General features: G+C 33.9%; 1 protein-coding gene across 5 annotated transcripts; it reads left to right on the top strand.

Moving 5' to 3' along the window:
- The first annotated feature begins 2,100 nt into the window (after window positions 1-2,100).
- Window positions 2,101-16,542, top strand: LOC116163248 (RING finger protein 44). 5 transcript variants are annotated; one of them, XM_031477116.1, is made up of 10 exons: window positions 2,101-2,461; window positions 2,516-2,684; window positions 2,749-2,864; window positions 3,102-3,335; window positions 10,234-10,442; window positions 10,502-10,657; window positions 10,703-10,969; window positions 13,431-13,711; window positions 13,873-14,191; window positions 15,913-16,542. In XM_031477116.1, exons 1-10 carry the CDS (start codon window positions 2,452-2,454, stop codon window positions 16,012-16,014), a joined length of 1,863 nt encoding a protein of 620 aa, XP_031332976.1. In that variant the 5' UTR covers window positions 2,101-2,451; the 3' UTR covers window positions 16,015-16,542. The 5 variants fall into 5 exon arrangements, with proteins under 5 accessions (XP_031332976.1, XP_031332975.1, XP_031332977.1 ...); XM_031477115.1 differs by having other exon boundaries at window positions 2,103-2,461; window positions 10,231-10,442; XM_031477117.1 differs by having other exon boundaries at window positions 2,104-2,461; window positions 10,231-10,442; window positions 13,885-14,191.
- The last annotated feature ends 1,850 nt before the right edge of the window (window positions 16,543-18,392 follow it).

Below are 18,392 nucleotides of genomic sequence, written 5' to 3'. Positions count from 1 at the left end.
CTCGTTGATAGAATTTTTGAGCCGCTGGATTGCATTTTTAAGGCCTGCAACTTAGCATGCATAGCTGCTTATATCTACATAAATTGTTCAAAAGTATCGTAGACCTCACCATGGAATACGTTTTCCACAATGTGAATGCTTTAATTTCCTGTGATAGTTCGCTAAAGTAAATTAGCACTACGTTCTCTGAAAATGAGTTGGTTTGTTCTTGATCCTCCACTCCAAAAATTTGCTGTATGTATTTTCCTACACTTTTGGTTTGTCAGGAAGTAAATTTTTTTGCGTGTTCTGCTTCCGCGGTGATTTCCGGGGGAGTATTTGAAAGTTCCATTAAATCCTCACTGGCCACTGCTATTCATTTTCGTGCTACCGGCCCTTAAAATTCAAAATCTGCCGCAAGCGTAATTAAAATTTTGACAGTTTAAGAATTGTGCTTTAGGATGTCCTGTATTAGATGTCGCCACATGTGCTCATTCCATCACAAGAGCTTGAATGAAATTATTCCACTTTACTAGCAGAGAATAGGCGATATTCTGTTGTTCAAAATGAAGCAAGTATGACGTCATTCTAAGGTAGTAGTAGAAAAAACTTATTATTTTACCTATACAATCACAGCCGTCTATAATTACAAGCCGTGCTGAGAATTATGGCAACACTGCATGGTAGGCCGATTTCCTAATTCAACTTGACAGATTTCAGGTGTATTTTATGTGTGTTTTGGGTGTAATATTCCTTTTTACCTGTTTTAACAGAGCGAGATTGCGACAATTTGTGTTACTCTGTACGGAATGAACAGAAATTATTATTCAGGTTAAGTTGCTAAACGAAATATATCGATTTATTGTCATAACCTCTAAAGCAGGCTACTCCTTAGTGGACCTTTTACAAGCACTTGTATTTGTTCAAAGTACCTGTACAAACTCAAATATGACCTACACACTACGTGGTACGTAAATACGGTAAGTGTTTATCGTGAAAGAATACAATAATTATTTTATTAGTGTTGGTATTTCAGATATTCTAGCACGGACATGTCAAGTCGATTTTCTGAAGGAACCTTCCGACTTATTCCCAGGAGTTCACGGTACGGGAATTTGAAGTCTACGGGGCTCCCCTCTTTAAAAACTTCGTACCTAGACCTACTGGAGTACCGACTGGCTTAAAATCTGCCATTCCGAATCACACCTGGTCATTGATAAAACCTCGCTGATGCACATCGATTTACTGTCCTTTTGCCGAAATTAAGTGCCCAAGCATGTGCTTCACCTCGACCTCTTTCGACAGAAGTTCACCAATTTCGAAGATCTCGATGGAAAACACATTATGATGCAGTTACCAATTTACAGCGTTCCGAATTTTAACGTCAAATAAAAATGTTATTATCCATTTTTGTAAATAAATTAAATATATGTACAATTGTAAGCTGCTTAAGTATCTTTCTTCTGTATTAAAACCACCAAGGCGAAACACAGGAGAGAGGAAAATGCAATTTTTCAAGAGCAACAAGACTATTAAAATTATATCGCCCCACCGATTGACTTTCGGACAACGTTGCCAAACTTCTCACCATGGCTTCTAATTATAGACGGCTGTGGTACAATACAGCATCCTAGGTATCTGTCAATGTTATTGTGTAGCAAATTCCCCTATACTGAAGGAAGAGTGTTCAATACTGCACAACAATCCACTTTGAATAATGGGTTGTTTATAACTTTTTGTAGTCAAACTTGAGCGGTCTACTAAATATTTTTTTGTGCTTCCGTCTCTAGTTATATGCATGACTGACAACGTCAAATGTAAGGCTCCAACTACATTAGAGTACTGGTTGCTATTAACAGCAGACATTACAATCTTGTTACTTACATGCCGAGGAAAATAATGACTTATCTGTCACATTTGACATTTGCACAATAATTCATCTCCCGCAATTCCCTTAATAACGCGAAAAATGTAATAAGCAACATGGAATGTAGTTGCTTATTAAATAAATATTAATACCCCTCTGTATTTTTGTAATGAATAGTATTCCCGTTTATTAAAAATCCCCAGTTGAATTTATTCCATGGGAACGTACAGTTTTGAGAATACCCTATCCAATGACCTCACCTCGCTCGCTTGCTCAATGTCCACTGTTCAATGTTACCTTTTGTGCTGGAGTTGGTATTGTGTAGTAAGATGTTATTAGGTGTATAAACTGATTTCACAATTAAGAAAAAGTTTAATAGAAATTTGAGCTTCCATCTTGCGTAAAGTGCTTTCCGAGCTTAAAATAAGTGCAAATTATAAAAATAGTTGTGATGTAGTACTCTTGATCTACAACAGTGTAAAAATTCCTTTCCTTAGTTTTTGTTTTGTGAATGTGCACTCCTACTGGATCAATAGTGTAGTACTACAAATATAAAATTTATTCCACTTGCTCAATAGGGAGTTTGTGTGTGTGTGTGTGCGCCTATGAGCCAAGGTTATTTGTGTTTAAAGCTGTTGATTACCTTTTTTCAACAAAGGTTTATTTTAGGAAGGTTTATGATGAATTCCAACAATCATGGCCCGCCTCGAAGAAATTCTTCGTCCTTCAATCGGCACACTAATAATCATCACTCCACTCGTGCAACTCACGGGCACAGATGGCCGAATCGGTATACAAAAGAATTTGGAAGAGATTATGATAACAATTTTAACAGAGGGTAATGTCAAGGCTAAAAATATACTACCCGCAATTATTATCTAAAAGGTTATGTCATCTTTCAGAGAGTGTTCCGTCAATAACACCCTGCCAAAGGAACAAAATTATGTGCATCCCAAATCGCAACTTAGCCCACCAATTCGTAATAATCACGTGCATTTTGTTGGAAACGAACCTTCGGGTGAGTTGCATTTTTACTTTTTCACTTTCATTGCGGCATCTAGTGCATTGGTCTATCTACATGCTAATTTGCTAATTAATTTGTTATTGGATGTATAATTTTGGTGACAAATGCAATCAACTACTAAGTATTTTAAAAACGATTTGTGACTAATAAGTATAGGCCCCATACACTCTGCATATGTTAACAATGACAAGATTATTATCATTGAAGTACTAATTGTTGATTAATTATCAGTTCATCAAGATCGTCGTCACATGCCTAACTCCATGGATCGTAGAATAAACCAAGGGTATCAACAGAATGGTGAAAGGAGGCATCATTTAGGTCTGTCGGATAGAAGACACATATCCCCGCCTTTACATATAAATGTTTGTGAAAATTCTTCACCGATTTTGAATGGTTCACAAAATGAGGGCTTACAAAGAACTCTTATAGATTTTTCAAATTCACAAAGAAGACATGGACGTGGTATGTATTCGTTGTTTTGTAGTTATATAATCGCTAGGGATAAATCCATTTTATAAGCAACATGTTTTTCATTCTATTCAAATTCACTTCAAAATCATTTATTTAATATGTGTTTGTTGTGCTTATTATAGGATTGCAATTGTTCTTTAAGTGGTTATGTTGAAAATCAATTAAGACACAATTGAATGCTGAAATAATGTGGTAAGTCTCTTGTAAGCATCAAGTTCACAACCAGTCTTGAAACAGAATCAGAGATTGGGATAATGAGACTTATGGTACTGGTTGATACTGGGCCGAATTATTTTACTCACTGGTCCACTTCAGCGTCACAATGATGACGTCTTGTTTGTAATTCCTTTAAAACAGTTTTCTCTGGTTTATTTTATATTCATTTTATACAGGGTGTTCCAGGTAAAAGTAACTATATGAGGATTTCGGAAACGGTAAGACATATAATTTGGTTAAATGAGAGAAAGATGTTATTCTGAGCCCAATTGTATCCTGTATAAAAATTTAAAATATTTACAGGGGTTTTCAAAATATCGAACAAAAGCAAAAATTGTGTTTTTTGAAAAATTGAAATGTTGACATCTTGTAACCAAATTTAATAGTTTTGTTTAGCGACTACAGCCAATTGAATGATGTCTAGACCTAGGTTTTTTTGGAACCATAGCCAACTTATTATTCCTTATGGCCGCTATATTGGATGGATTGATAAATAAGAGGCTGTTCAACCATGTATAACAAGCCAATTTTTGGTTGATGAATAATGTAAATTTATCAAAAAACATTGTTTTTTAACTTACTTAGCTGTAAAACAAATGCTGTAATCGTGTTTGTTGTAATTATTGGTCAAAACTTGTTATTTATTAAGAAGACCTTTATTTTCTAACTTTATGGTAAAAAAATAATTCTTAAAAATTATATTTTATTAGAGATACCTAAAGTTAATGATGCCCTATATCCAATAGGGCGGAAATAAGAAATAACAAAGTTGGCTATGATTGCAAAAAAAAACTCTAGAAAAAACTATAAGGTTTAGAAAAAAAAATTAAATTTATTTTCAAAATAGCTACAATATTTCAATCTTTGGAAAAATGCAATTTTTAGTTTTTGTTCAATAACTAATTTGAAAATCCTTGTAGGTAGATAATAATTTATAATTGGGCTCAGAATAGCATAATTCGAGGCATAATTTTTTCCCATTTTACCAAAATTTTCGTTTTCGAAATCCCTATATAGTAACTTTCTATCTGAGACACCCTGTATTTCTATTTATAAGTATTTTTGAAGCAGTTTCTATTCCAATTTTTCGTATTTTTTGAAGATTAAGTCAATGATGTTCATTTTTGAAACACAGGCGTGAAACTATCATCCAAAATCTATCCGATAAAGGATAACTCTGTCGCTTTTCTTAATTAGTCATAAACATCAATTTGATTCGTTTTAGTATATTTATCTGGCAGTGTCACACTCGGAGCAATAAATAAAAAAGGACGCATTTGTTATAATAACTCAAAACGTTTGTTTTGCAGTCTGTTTTGCATCAACATAACCCCAAAGTTTGACAGTGAGAGGACGAAAGGTATAAACAACATTAGTAAGTAACTGCACTAATACCACAAACAGTACACTCTTTCCCAATTTCAAAGGGTGCAGGTAAATTATTAATAATAATAATGGCGTTGTGACACACTGATCATCATAAATTTTCTTATTAAGTTGTTTAATTTCAACTTATAATTGTTTGTTCTTGATAACTCATCTAAGTAAATATTTAGAAATCCATTTATTCCAAATATATGTATGTATTGTTGGCCTGTGTGACGCAATTGAGTTGATACTATTCAACGGTACTAAGTGTCCTGGTTCGAATCCGAGTTCGGGCATGGATATTTGTAAATGTATAGGGGTTGGATTGGTAGAGCAGCCTTCGCTGAAACTCCGCTCACTCGAAAATAAAGGTAAAACTGTCCGTTTGTTCCCCATCTAACGAGAACGAAAAGATATAGCGATGTCAAAGTTCCGTGAATCGATTTCTACAAGTTCAAGGATCAGTGCTATTGAATATGAGCCGGATTAAAAGTCTGGTTTCCAAATACGAGCTGACTGGCAAAAAATTTCCCTACTGAAAATCGTATGCGATTCTTCGTATCTTTTTCATTCTTATTTCTTAGTATCGGTTTAATTGGGACATAATGAATTTAGCATATGACACTGTCAGATCAACGTACTAAAAGGAATCAAATTAATTTTTATAAGTGTAACTGAGAAGTCAACCAACACTGGATGAAAAAAGTAGCAGAGAAATTATTTTGCAGATAGCTCTTGGGTTATTACGGAAATTACTGAACGGTTTAGCATGTTGAATCAATGTTAATTCACTATCATTAATGAAATGTAAAATTTAATTATAATCTATTTTTTCAATTGTATAGTGTATAGAATGCAGGCAGACAACTTGCAATAAAGGACATCTGATTCGTCCGCCATATTGGAGTCAGACCTAAAGCAAAATTTAAATGAAGAAGGATGTAAGGCAAAATAGTACTTTTTGAAAAAATCGATTAACAGATATATAGGACACCTCAGATCTAGTGGGAGAAATAGCAATTAGGTTAAACGGTCGAAAGTTTTGCAGCTTTGTCTGCTGTTTAAAGCGTTGTGATGATATGCAAATATCTGTAACCGCCACCTTGAATTTCATTTTGATATCATTTTTGAGTTTGTTCTGTAGCAGTGAAAACATTTTTTTAAATAACTTTTGTAGTTATGGAGATATGTAGTTAGTTTTTTTGTTTTTAAAAATAATTTATAAACAGACTTGGTTTTTTGAATATTCTAAACGAAATTTTAGTAAGCACACAAAACTGCCGAATTTATCTTAATCGTTATCTTCAGCAATTACAAACTTTTCTAACGATTTCCATTTAGTATTGGTAGGTACCTAGTAAAAGCTATTCAGTGAGAGTTAAAAGGTTGTGTTCTTTATATAGTTGCTATAGAATGAATAAAAGACTTTTGACACTTCTGTAATTGACATGTTTACATTTGAAGTAAGCAGGTAGTCAAGAAGACCCATGTGTTACCAAAACTTCCCTTGAGGGGTATAATTGGTAGGCTTCAAATTTGTATGCACTTTAAAACATTAAACAAATTAAAACACTTAAAAAAAAACCACTTGTCGTCAACCTCGTCATCAACAGAACACAGAATCTGTACTAAAAAGCTAAAAATAAAATGTTTGTTGAAAAAGTGTTGGGATTTTAAGAATAGATTGAGAAATATCTATATTGAAAAGATTCTAACACTTTTTCAACGAACATTTTATTTTTGACGTTTTCTATTCTGGTGATGAAATGTTTTTTTTATTCTTTTTATTTTTTGCATTTTTAGTATTTTTTATTCTGTCACTCAAAAGGGAAATAGTATATTAAAACATAAGTTGCAGAAGGTCGCCTATTTTAGCACAAGTTCAAGTTTCGAACCTGAGTCGCCCTTCTTTTACAATTTTACAATAGATTAGCCTGTGCAACAACATTGGTGAATTTTATCTTCCTCATAATCATGAATTTACATTGATATTTAAAATATCGTGCCACCATGTTTCACGAAAATGAATATTTTTTTTTACCTATGACTGTTGTGTAACGAAACTCAACATTCACCACCGAGGACTCACGGTACGAAGAACATGGGTAGAGCTCAGGTGCCTGTCATTTTGGCCAGGAAATAACCTGTCTCATTGTAATAATATATAGGGGTATGTTCAGGGTTTGTGTTCTGTTGGGCTAGGACATGACCTGTCTCATCGTAATATAGAGTTAGGGGTTCGAGATCCATTCCATAACAGTTTTCATACAACATATTCAGGATGAAAAATATCACATTTGGTACATATGCAAAATAAGATGGTGGAAAAATACCAATATGTGCAAACAATAAGTATATTATACCCCCACATAAAACAAACAAAACCCTCGACCGTTCTGCCCCCTCAGGCGAAACGTCCCCACGCGACCAATAGCCTTGCGCAATTTGAACTATGCACTTCCCGTGAAAACATTTCCAGTGGCGTAGCGTGCGTTTTTCTACTTTAATGAAATGCACAAAAGCGGAAATGATTCAAATTTCAAAACTGCCAGGATATGTTACATAATAATAATAATAATAATAACGGCTTTATTTAGGCGGGGTGTCAGCCAAAGGCTGCTATTAATCCCAACCTTGATACAAAAAAAAGTACAGAAACATGATGGAGTATTTAAAACAATTTATGGTAATTTATAAGGTGAGAACAAGTAAGCATACAAGTAAAGCAAAAAAAAAAAAAATAATAAAAATAAAAAATATATGATTCAGTGATAAAGAAGTACTCTAAGGTGTTTTTTGAAACCGTTTGGACTTAATAATTTAAGAAAGTTCGGAACGTTATTGTAAATGAGTGGTGCAAAATAAGTAAATGCACCATGAAACTGGGTTTTATGGTGCTTTGGTATGTCAAGAAAGAATGGGTTACGGAGATTACGATCGTGAATACTACTTCGAAATTTTAACTTATTATACAAATATAAAGGTTCACCAGATACTAATATTTTGTGAACCAGACATGCAAGATGTAAATGACGTCTTTCGCCCATCACAGGTTCTTACTTGGACTAACCAGAATCTATATGCCAAGTTTTAAGACCATCCATACGTTCGGTTTGAGAGTGTGCACACTGCACAGTTATCTTAGAGATAGTTACCTTATTTATCGATGACACTCTGCCACTTTACTTTTGAAATTCTCCCATGCTTGTTGATGGGCTTTGGAGCAGAGTACTTTCAAGTTCAGTGGTGTCATTTTACTGACGAGTTTTGTATTACATTTTTCCTGAAATTGCCTTTTTTTAATGTAAAATATAATATAAAATTCCGATTGTCATACAGAATTAAGCGCGATTCATACTATACATACAGACACCGTCACGTCACCGTACTGGTAACGTAAAACATAAAATGTTCTTGATGTGACGGTGTAGTCTGAATATGTCTATAGCTTTCAATGTAAGGATATTTGAAGGTGCAGTGACGAAACGGTGACGGAGCAGTGTCTGTACGTATATACGGTATTCATTTTAAGAAGGTAGCGGTAGAAAGCATAGGGACAGTTTGACCTTCACTGTGATTGGTTAAAACACGAGTCAGTATTTCTCTGAAAAATAAAACGAGTGACGAATTCTGTCTTTTAGAAGTTTCAGTTACGAACTAAACTGTTGAATTGTCATTAGCTGTCAATTTCAAAGATCCAAGCGTGATATCGTTTGATTTATATGTATATTTTTCAAATTTTGTGCCGTTTTATATTTTTCCTGTGTGTGTCGATCTTCAAACACAGCGCCATCTACTACCTTCTTATAATGAATGCAGTATAGTATGAATCGCGCTTTAATATGAATGTGTCGGTGATGAAAGGAGTAATCAGACATTACCAATGTGACAGGCGGCAGGAAAAGTAGTAAGAAAAAGTGTTACCGCCACTGTCATTGAAACTAAAATTTTCTGAGTTAAAGTAGGCATTAAATTGATAGTCTTAAGCCTAGTTCTCATGGCGTCCGACGTTCGACGGCTTAAGAGCTAGTCAGAAGGTCGTATTCTGTGAGCGAGTCTGCATTCATTATAAGAAGGTAGTAGATGGCGCTGAGTGTGGCACCAAATGATTGTAAAGTAGACATATCCAAAACTGCGAATAGAAATATTACGCTTGGATCTTTGAAATTAACAGCTAATGACAGTTCAACAGTTTAGCTGGCAACAGAACCTAGCAGCTTACAAAATTCGTCGCTCCTTTTTTTCAGCATAATACTGACCCGTGTTTTAACAAATCACAGTGAAGGTTGAAGTTTCCATATGCTTCTTTCTTAAAATAAACAGATATATACTGTATTCATTTTAAGAAGATAGCGCTAGAACGCATATGGAAGCTTTGACCTTCACTGTGATTGGATAAAGCACGAGTCAGTGTTACGCTGAAACATAAAACGACTGGCGAATTTTGTAAGCTGGTAGTTTATGTTGCCAATTAAATTGACGAAGTGTCATTGGCTGTTAATGTCAAACATTTATTTCTGTTCGCAGTGCTGGATATTTCTACTTTACAATAATTTGGTGCCGTTTTATGTTTTTACTGTGTGTATTTATCTTCAAACATAGCGCCATCTACTACCTTTTTATAATGAATGCATTTTTATGATTGATGATATTAGGATATAAGGTAGTTACGTCATTACGTGTATGGTAATAACATATCCGAGCGTCTCTCAGCAATTTCGCGGATGATGCGGCGGTGATAGGCGGTCGAAAAGGTTTAAAAATTGGAAAATTCAAACAGTTTTATTATTAATGAATTTTTTTATGCATTAGTTTTTAAATTACATTCGTTGATTTGGCGGACCCACAATCCTCTTCGTATGTGTTGCTGTGAAAGCTTTTTTTGTCATTATTGTATGTATAAAAAAATATGCGCGCGTCCGGGTTTCGAGCCCACGACGTCGCATTCAAAGTCGGCGATGTAGTCATGTGAACCCATCGGATGGCAATGATATAAATAAAATAAACCAAGGTTCAATAATAAAACTGTTTGAATTTTCAAAATCTTCGCACACCCACCACCGCCGCGCCATATGCGAAATTGCTGGCAGGCGCTCGGATATGTTATTAGCATATACAAAACTACCTTATATCCAAATATAATCCAAATAAAAAAATTATATAATCCATGAACTTTTAAAAAACTCTTTTTTCTAAATATTTTGTGACATTTTATTTACTCATAACTTGTACTTATGTCATGATTTGTTTATATTATTTTTATTGATTTTTTAAAAAATGTATTGCCATGATATCTTTTTAGAAGTTCGCGTAAGTCCAGTGCACTTTCAACAGCACTCCCCTCAGTTCTATAGGCAAAATAGTGATGAAAGTATTAAAAGTGAAAGTCCGTCCCGTAAACGAAGACGCTTATCACGATCGGGTCATCACATTGAGCTAAATACGCAACCTGCATCTCCACCAAGAAGATCTCCTAGACAGCACCATCTATCAGCTTCCCATCACAATCTTCAGGTAACGTGCTACTCGTCTAAAATGATGAAAGCAATAGACTAACCACATTTTTCTTTTAGCCCTTTCATATGCAAGGAAGTCCTCCAATTCGTCGTCCCCGTTATAGAGACAGAAATGATTTCCAACACCCTCATCATCAACCTTTCTTACCCAGTCCCCCACCTACGACGCATCCCCATCCTCATCAGTCAACGGTAATGATGGATCTAAACCAGGTGACTTCTAGTATTTAATTTGGAATTACTCAGTATTTTGTTTAGGTATCGGTGCCCATACCTGTCAACCATGAAGCAGTCTGGAGTTATACACCGCCTCATATTTCACTTTGCTCAGCTCCGCCTGGTGCTCCACCTCACATGCACAGCTGCCACGTACATAACATTTACCCGCCTCCCCATCAATTAATACCTCAACAGTATCCCAATTGTTTCCCACCTCAGGGATATGGAGGATTTACGAATACTCCTAATGCGTTACCTGTTTCAAATCAACATTATCCGCATTCACATCAACATTTACCCCCACAGGTAAGTTCTTTTACTCAAATTGTTGTTTGGACCCTTACGCCTTAATTAATACTAACAGAATCGTCAATTATTTTGCCGTTAAATAATTAAAGACGATTTTAGGGTTTTGCGGATCTATGTTTATATGAACTTTTAGTCATAAAATATGCCAAAGAATTAGCCTCTACTGTATTTACATCATATTTAGGACCACCCTGCAAAACACTATGCGTCACCTGGTATCCTTGAAACAGAAATGAAGTTTTGACATTTTCTTAATATTCACATGCAACTCTCTTCCTTTACCCTGATGTGATAAAATAGGAAAAATGAATAAATAATGATAGTGTATTATGCATCAAATGCTAAACTATTTTTCAAAGAATTTTAAGTGATTGTCTGAGAAAAATGACCTTTTGACGAGGTTCGTATACGATTTTATTCACGATCATCATTGTAATCATTTTCTTAACAAACATTAAATAATGTTAAGCGCCATCTGTAACATTGCCCTAGTTAAACTGTTTGTCGATAATACAGATTTGGATATTACCTATAATTAATATTGAAAGTTTGAAAATTTTAGGTTTAAAAATGTCCCATCCCATAGTGAAGAATTTCAATCTACGCCCTCTGAAGTAAGGGAAAGTGCAGTACAAAATTTACTCCTTGAAAAAAGCATAAAACCCACATATTTTTGATGTGTATAAAGAGTGATGCGCAGGAAAGGGTATAGATGCTTATTTTAATGAGCTGAGAAGCCGTCAACGTCAACATGATCAACATTAAATATTAATTATTGTGTCAGTTTTATCCCCCCTAATACTAAAACGTATAGCGATCTTTTTGGGTTACAGGTGTAAATTGGGTGACAATAGTGTGACAGTATTATAATCGGTGTAAAGATGTCAATAATGAAAGATTTGTTTTCCAAATGCAGTTAGGTAAAGTGACTAAACAGCCATTAGGTGTAATACTATAGCAATCCTTAAAAAATATTATCCGTCAAAGATAAAGTCAATTTCTACTCCCCCCCCCCCCCCCCCCCCCCCTCTGATCTCGAAAAGGAGTCGCACAGAAAAGTTATAGTTTGTACAAAACAATTCATTTGAATGACACCTTCCATTAGAATAGAACATTAGAATTGATTAGTTTAGTAACGCTTCCTTAAAAACGACTTACTTCAGGCACCTTAGCACACGCGTTGAGACTGTACCCTCTTTCTTCGCAGAAAAGTTGAAATTGTGCCCATACTGAAATCTCGGACCATTTTCAGCACACCGAAATAAGAAAAATACAACGTTTTACAATGCTTGTTAATTTTGTTTATTAGCCTTTTATTATCATGGCAACTACATTACTTGTATATAATTTGTATATAATACCTTTGTATTCTTTAATTTTCTCGTTGAATTGTCTAGTCAAATACATCTTGAGATCCGAAAATTTTGCTTTAGAAAATCGACACGATTTTCGTCGCATCAAATACTGGTATCTGCAGTATGCAAAAATTACCAACAATTTTCGAATCTCTTGTTGCATTATATATGATTATTATTGCTTTCTGCCATAATTGAGAATCCCAATAAACTATAATAATTCTCATGATGAAATAACCCAACACATACCCAGGCAGGAATTTCACTTTACCACTGAGGAATCTAAACAGTAATGATCACTCCAATCTAACAATTAATTTCATTAACTCAAGTTTGAGTTTTATATAACGTGTCCAGTGGAAGTTTTTCAACTTCAAAAATCAATGTAAAAAAAAACTACATGGTTTTTACTTATTTTTATTTCAATAAAGTATAGCATTATAAAGCGGATGTCAAACAGTTGCGAGCGCCATCCATTAGTATATCAGCAACTAAAATGAGGTTAGTAATGAAATATTACTAACCTTGAGAATCTACTTCACTCCCTCCTGGAGAAACAAGTGTTGTAATATGTAACTTTCTCATCCTTTAAAATGACAATTATGAGACAGTATGATCGTGAATAAAAGAATTTTTTGTTTGCCATTCTAATTTGGGCCCAGTGGTGTAGCGAAGGGAGGGGGGCGGAGTTATCTACGTTGCGCCACTGTTTGAACCATTATCTTACATCCCGCCACTTTTAGAAGTATAATTAAATGTTGGGAGATTTTTGCAGAAAGTTCTCATCAAGGGAGCCACGATTCTGCCTTGGTTTTACTTGTTTTTTTGAGTTGAGGTACGTTTTTTCGACTCATTTTTTATGAAGAAAATGTCAGTTATGTTTAACAAGTTGTATTAAAATGTCTCAATATGGTTTGTTTGTAGCTAACGATGGACAAATTGCTAATTTGCTGAATGAAAATTTAAATATCATATTCCCTTCAGATAAAAATTGTCACATCTAAAACTACCTTGTTTGAATATCAGGAAATAAATTCGATTTGTTGTACATACTATTAAACACGTCTGAGGAAGGAACTCTAACTTATTTTTATTTTTTCCAGCGACCAGATTCATTAGAAATGGAACTATTAAATGACCACCACCCCCACACTCATACAAGTTTACATCCCACTCCATCTCTTCATGTCCCCTCCTTACAAATGTCTCCGCCTGCGTCAATATTTATGCCAGCTGACTCTCGTGGTAACCAACTCGAGCTTCTTCATATGCGCACTCGGCAGCATCGCAATGCAAGATTACCTCCGCCACGAACACGTTGGCATCATAATGGTCCATTGATGCCTACAACTGCACAGTATTCGGGCTTCCTTTTACATTTTCTGTAAGTAATTTGTTATAGGAACGCTGTATGGCCCATCATTTCGTTTTAGTCATTTATTGATGGACAAAAACCAAGCAGATTAAAATAAATTTTTGGAAAGGTTAATTGATTGAATGTTATTATACCTACATATTATTATTATTTCTGTCTAATTTACTCAGTGTATCAACCAGGGCAATGTTTTCCAACCCGCCGATGTCTCCATTCAGTCAAACAGATCTAAGCAGTTCCGATTCGACAGAGACAGAAAATTATGAAGCGTTGCTCAATTTGGCAGAGCGATTGGGCGAGGCCAAACCACGTGGCTTGGGAAAATTGGAAATTGAACAGCTTGTTAGTTACAAATTTAACGCTGACACCCATCAAGGCGATCAAACGTCGTGCGTTGTTTGTATGTGCGATTTTGAAGCTCGTCAACTGCTTCGTGTATTGCCATGCTCACATGAATTCCATGCTAAATGCATTGATAAATGGTTGCGGGTATGTATTTTTTTATCTTAATCTTTTGAATGTTTATACTTATTTAGAATTGTATTGAGTGGGTACATTGTTCAACTTCTGATATATTTATAGATTTTATGTTTGGGGTTGAAGTTCTGTTTGCCAAAATGTTTAACGTTTGTGGAAAAGGGTGTTGGGTGTTGTTGCATTACCGTTAGGTAATTCCGGATTAATTTGCTATATGCCATAAAGCCATAAAGAATTTGATTGGGCTCAAAGGACCAATGACTTTTAACTGTGTGATCTACGGGCGTCCTAAAAATCTGTAATTGGTCTTAAGATTTAAATTAAGACTGCTTCTTTTGAGGCCTCATGTCTTAATCGGATGCTATTTTCTGCATCTCATTTAATCATCTATCGGTAATTACATTTGCCTAATTTGCCGAATAATATTTCTAAATTCATCATTTAATTAACACCCATCTTTTGGAATTTCTAAGGTCGACCAAAGGTCTCTTATCAAACTGATACCAGAGTAAATTTGCATGGCCTTGCAGCGTTAATGCACATTTTAAAATTAACATAAGAAATTAAAACCGTCTAATAAGACTTGACAGAGCTGAAATTCTAAATTCGCCTCATCTTCTGAATGACAAGAGCTTTTGGATGCAATAAAAAGAAAGGCAAATGAAATATCTTGACGTGAATGGTTGCAAACGGCGAATTAATTACAGCTTTTGTTTGCCGTAACGGCGTGTGAAACTCTAGAAATTAAATAAATTACTTTTACCTTCTACCTTTACCTCCTAGAACCAACATAAATACTGGGTGTTCACGTACCAGGTGGTCATGAAAGTATTGCAAACTTCAAGGCGGAAAATAGGTGCTTTGTTACAATTTATGACATTGGTTTACAAGAGGCGATGGTGTTTAAATTTTTTGAAAAAACAAATTTTAGTTTTTACTCGATTTTAAAAAACCCCTGTAGATATTTATTAAGTTCACTACAGTTTAACTGTAGGAATAGCGCAACTCTTTTCCCATTTAACTAAAATTCTATCTTTTTACCGTCTCTCAAATCCCCATGTTACTAAATGTAGTAACCTTTATCTAAAAATCTATAAAAAAAGGGTAAAAGATGCAGTTTTGGTTAAATTAAAAGTTCTGGGGCATTGGGTAAAAAGTAACATTTCTGTTTTTTTTAATAGAAACATTGTCGCCATTATGAAATTTGGTAGTTTCATATTAGTGACTGCGCCCATTCGAATGACGTTAACGAATTTTTTTAGGCCTTTTGGCAAGTGAAATCTATAAATATCCATGTAGTTACTTTTATCTGGGACACCTTGTATCGTCTCTGCTTGCATTTCACCTCAATCCTTTCTCATTTACTTTATACTGTACAAAAAGTTGAATTCAGCAAATTGAATACACATTCAAGAATTTGGATTGTGTATGTGTAACACGTAACTAATCCATGTTGATTACTTACTTTGCTAAAACTAGCAATTTGAAACGCAAATCATAGCACCAGTTACCACAATGTTAAGGTGGTGGATCTTCTAATTTACTTGTTTCTGGATATCCATCCTATAGCTTCCATAGCTTAACACTCGAAATTATAATATCTATAATAGCCCACTTTGTTTTTATACAGTTGAAATATTACAGATGTCATAGCATAGTGGATTGTTTTCAATAGTTTGCAATATTCGTATATAAAAGAAACGCTCGTGCAAATATATGTGTTTATTTTGTAGCTTTGGTGGCGAAAGGTAGTCAACACGAGACGATGGCCTCTCTTATCAACCTCTTTAAATCCAGATCGAGCTGAAGTGAATTTTAATTTTATCTTTTGTTAACAGTCCAACAGAACATGCCCAATATGTCGTGGGAACGCCTCAGAATATTTCAACAATGCGGAGTAGTGCGGCCACAAGGAAATTTAGTAATACTATACTTGGTAGCTGTAAATTTATTACAATATTAATTCTACAAATCTTAAGAGTTTTGTGCAGTGCCATTAGTTGCCAGTAATAGCTTTAAATTGTCGCCAATAAATGTTTCAATGGTTTTCTTTTTATCTTAATAATAGTCATTATGGTAGATAATTAAGCTTTGTACTTGGTTTTATAAATAATTGCAACACATTTCGTGCGTCAATGTGCACCCGTACTTTTTAAGTGTATCTACCTCCAAAGGCGTTACATTAGCTTTACACCAACTTTATTTTAAGACTAATAAGTGTGCTTGGATGTTCTAATTAAAAAAGTTGGTATGAAATTGTTTTGTTTTATTTTTTATTTGGTGAATGTGTAATGCTTGCCCTTTCCGCATTATTAGTGTGAATGTATTTGTTATGGATTGTTATTAGTTTTAATTATTTGATTCTCCTTATTGTTAATCAATTATTGTTATCGGTATTGCAGATTAGGTCTATTGAGTTACTATTCCATTCAGATAACGGAAACTAGCCTGGAAATGTCAATGAATTATAAGTGCAGTAGTAACTCATTTTCAATGTTAGCAATTGAAATATGTGTTAACTGCCAATAGTTACACTCTATTTTTTAAACTAAAGTTAGGTTTATTTGCTTTGTAATTAGCATACTTTCTGTTGTATATTATTTACACTAAATGTTTACCTAACGTAATGCGTTTCTAGATTTTCCAATTAGTCTGTCTCATCCATCCGTACACAACTTTTTCCCAAATACAAATCGTATTTTAAATATAAATACTTATATATGTATACAGAAAGTATTTTAAATTGAATTTAATGAATGTAATAGGTGTGCCTTTGTAGTGTACAATTCATTATTAAAGAGTGTACTATTTCAGTTTTGCTATAAGCAAATAGTCAAAAATCTATTTTCTATTCATTGCCTCACTTAATTGAAGAAGCTCTTATAAACAATGAAGTTGTACAATTTCAAATGCTTTTATTCGAAATTGTTCTTTGGTGTTTATGAAATAAGTTTTGCTCCAAAGGGTAAATCAATAATAATGAGATTTTCACTAGTTTATTATACAATTACAAAAACACCAAAAAAAGTGTGCAATGTACAAAATGGCCTTGTATTTGCTTATTGTTTTTTGTCTGTGTACCTCTACCTTAATGTCAACTACTCAAAAATTGTTTTTATTTGGAATTTAAAATTTTGTTTAATGCAAATTTGTTACAAATGTTATTATCCTTGCCATTGTTAATTGTCATTTGACATATCTACAGTCACAAAGTGCAATATAACACGTAACATTAATGTTTTCATCAGAAATAGCAATATTAACTCTTAAGACATTCACTTTAGTAATTGCAGCAGTAATCAAACTTTACAGTGTATTTTGTGTATGTGAACACCTACGTGATACTTTTTGCTTTTAGTGAAATTTAATATTTATGTATTTATAGGAGCTTGTAGTGCTATAAACTAGTTCTTATTTCAAATAAAATGTTCAACACAACTTTTGACACATTGACCATAGAGAACCAACTGTAATTGCAACATTGGGCATTATTATTATTATTGTTACTTGGAACCATATACATTGTACCCAAGATAAGAATGTCAGGATTTCGGAAATCATAGAAGATACAACCATGGTCAAATTAAAGAAAAGTTGCGCAACTAAAGTTATTATCATGTTTTAAAAAAAACTGAAAAATTCCGATTCAGAAAATAGAAAAACGGAAATTTGCCGTTTTCGTTTTTATTTTTTCCTGGTATTTGCGCAGTTGCAGAAAAATAAGAAAAAACTTTCTCATTGCCACTTTTTGAATTTTACAAGACAGCGTTGAAAGATTTTTAATATAACGTTTTGTGTCGAAGAAATCATCGTCAACTTACTTTATTAAGTCCGGTAAAAAAAATACAGACTGTATTTAGTAGCATTTTGTACTACAAATACAATGATATATGACACACACACACAAAACAACAGTTTGAAACTATTGGTTTCAATATGATGGTGCACAATTAAGGCTCATCCTGGTGAACTAACAGAATTGCCAACTTTTGATTTTTTTGTGTGCTGTACATTGTTATATTGGTAATAAAAAATGCTACTCAATACAGTGTACTTTTTTACAGCCCACATAAACAAATAAAGTTGATTTCTCGGAAATGAAACATTATATTAAAAATATAAAAACTGTGTTTTGTAGAGCTCAAAAGTTAGCAATGAGAAAGTGATTTTTATTTTTATTTAGCTGCTCAAACAACAGGGAAAAAATAAAAAC

This window comes from Photinus pyralis, unplaced genomic scaffold (genome assembly GCF_008802855.1).
Source record: "Photinus pyralis isolate 1611_PpyrPB1 unplaced genomic scaffold, Ppyr1.3 Ppyr1.4_LG2, whole genome shotgun sequence".
In the NCBI taxonomy this organism is placed as follows: domain Eukaryota; kingdom Metazoa; phylum Arthropoda; class Insecta; order Coleoptera; family Lampyridae; genus Photinus; species Photinus pyralis.
The sequence above is the reverse complement of the archived record's forward strand: the minus strand, read 5'-3'. Positions and strand labels throughout refer to the sequence as shown.

Excerpts from the sequence above, each read along its gene's own strand:
- LOC116163248 (XM_031477115.1), top strand. Across the intron at positions 3,336-10,230 it reads ACAAAGAAGACATGGACGTG|AAGTTCGCGTAAGTCCAGTG; the intron begins GTATGTATTCGT and ends ATATCTTTTTAG. Across the intron at positions 10,658-10,702 it reads TAATGATGGATCTAAACCAG|GTATCGGTGCCCATACCTGT; the intron begins GTGACTTCTAGT and ends TATTTTGTTTAG.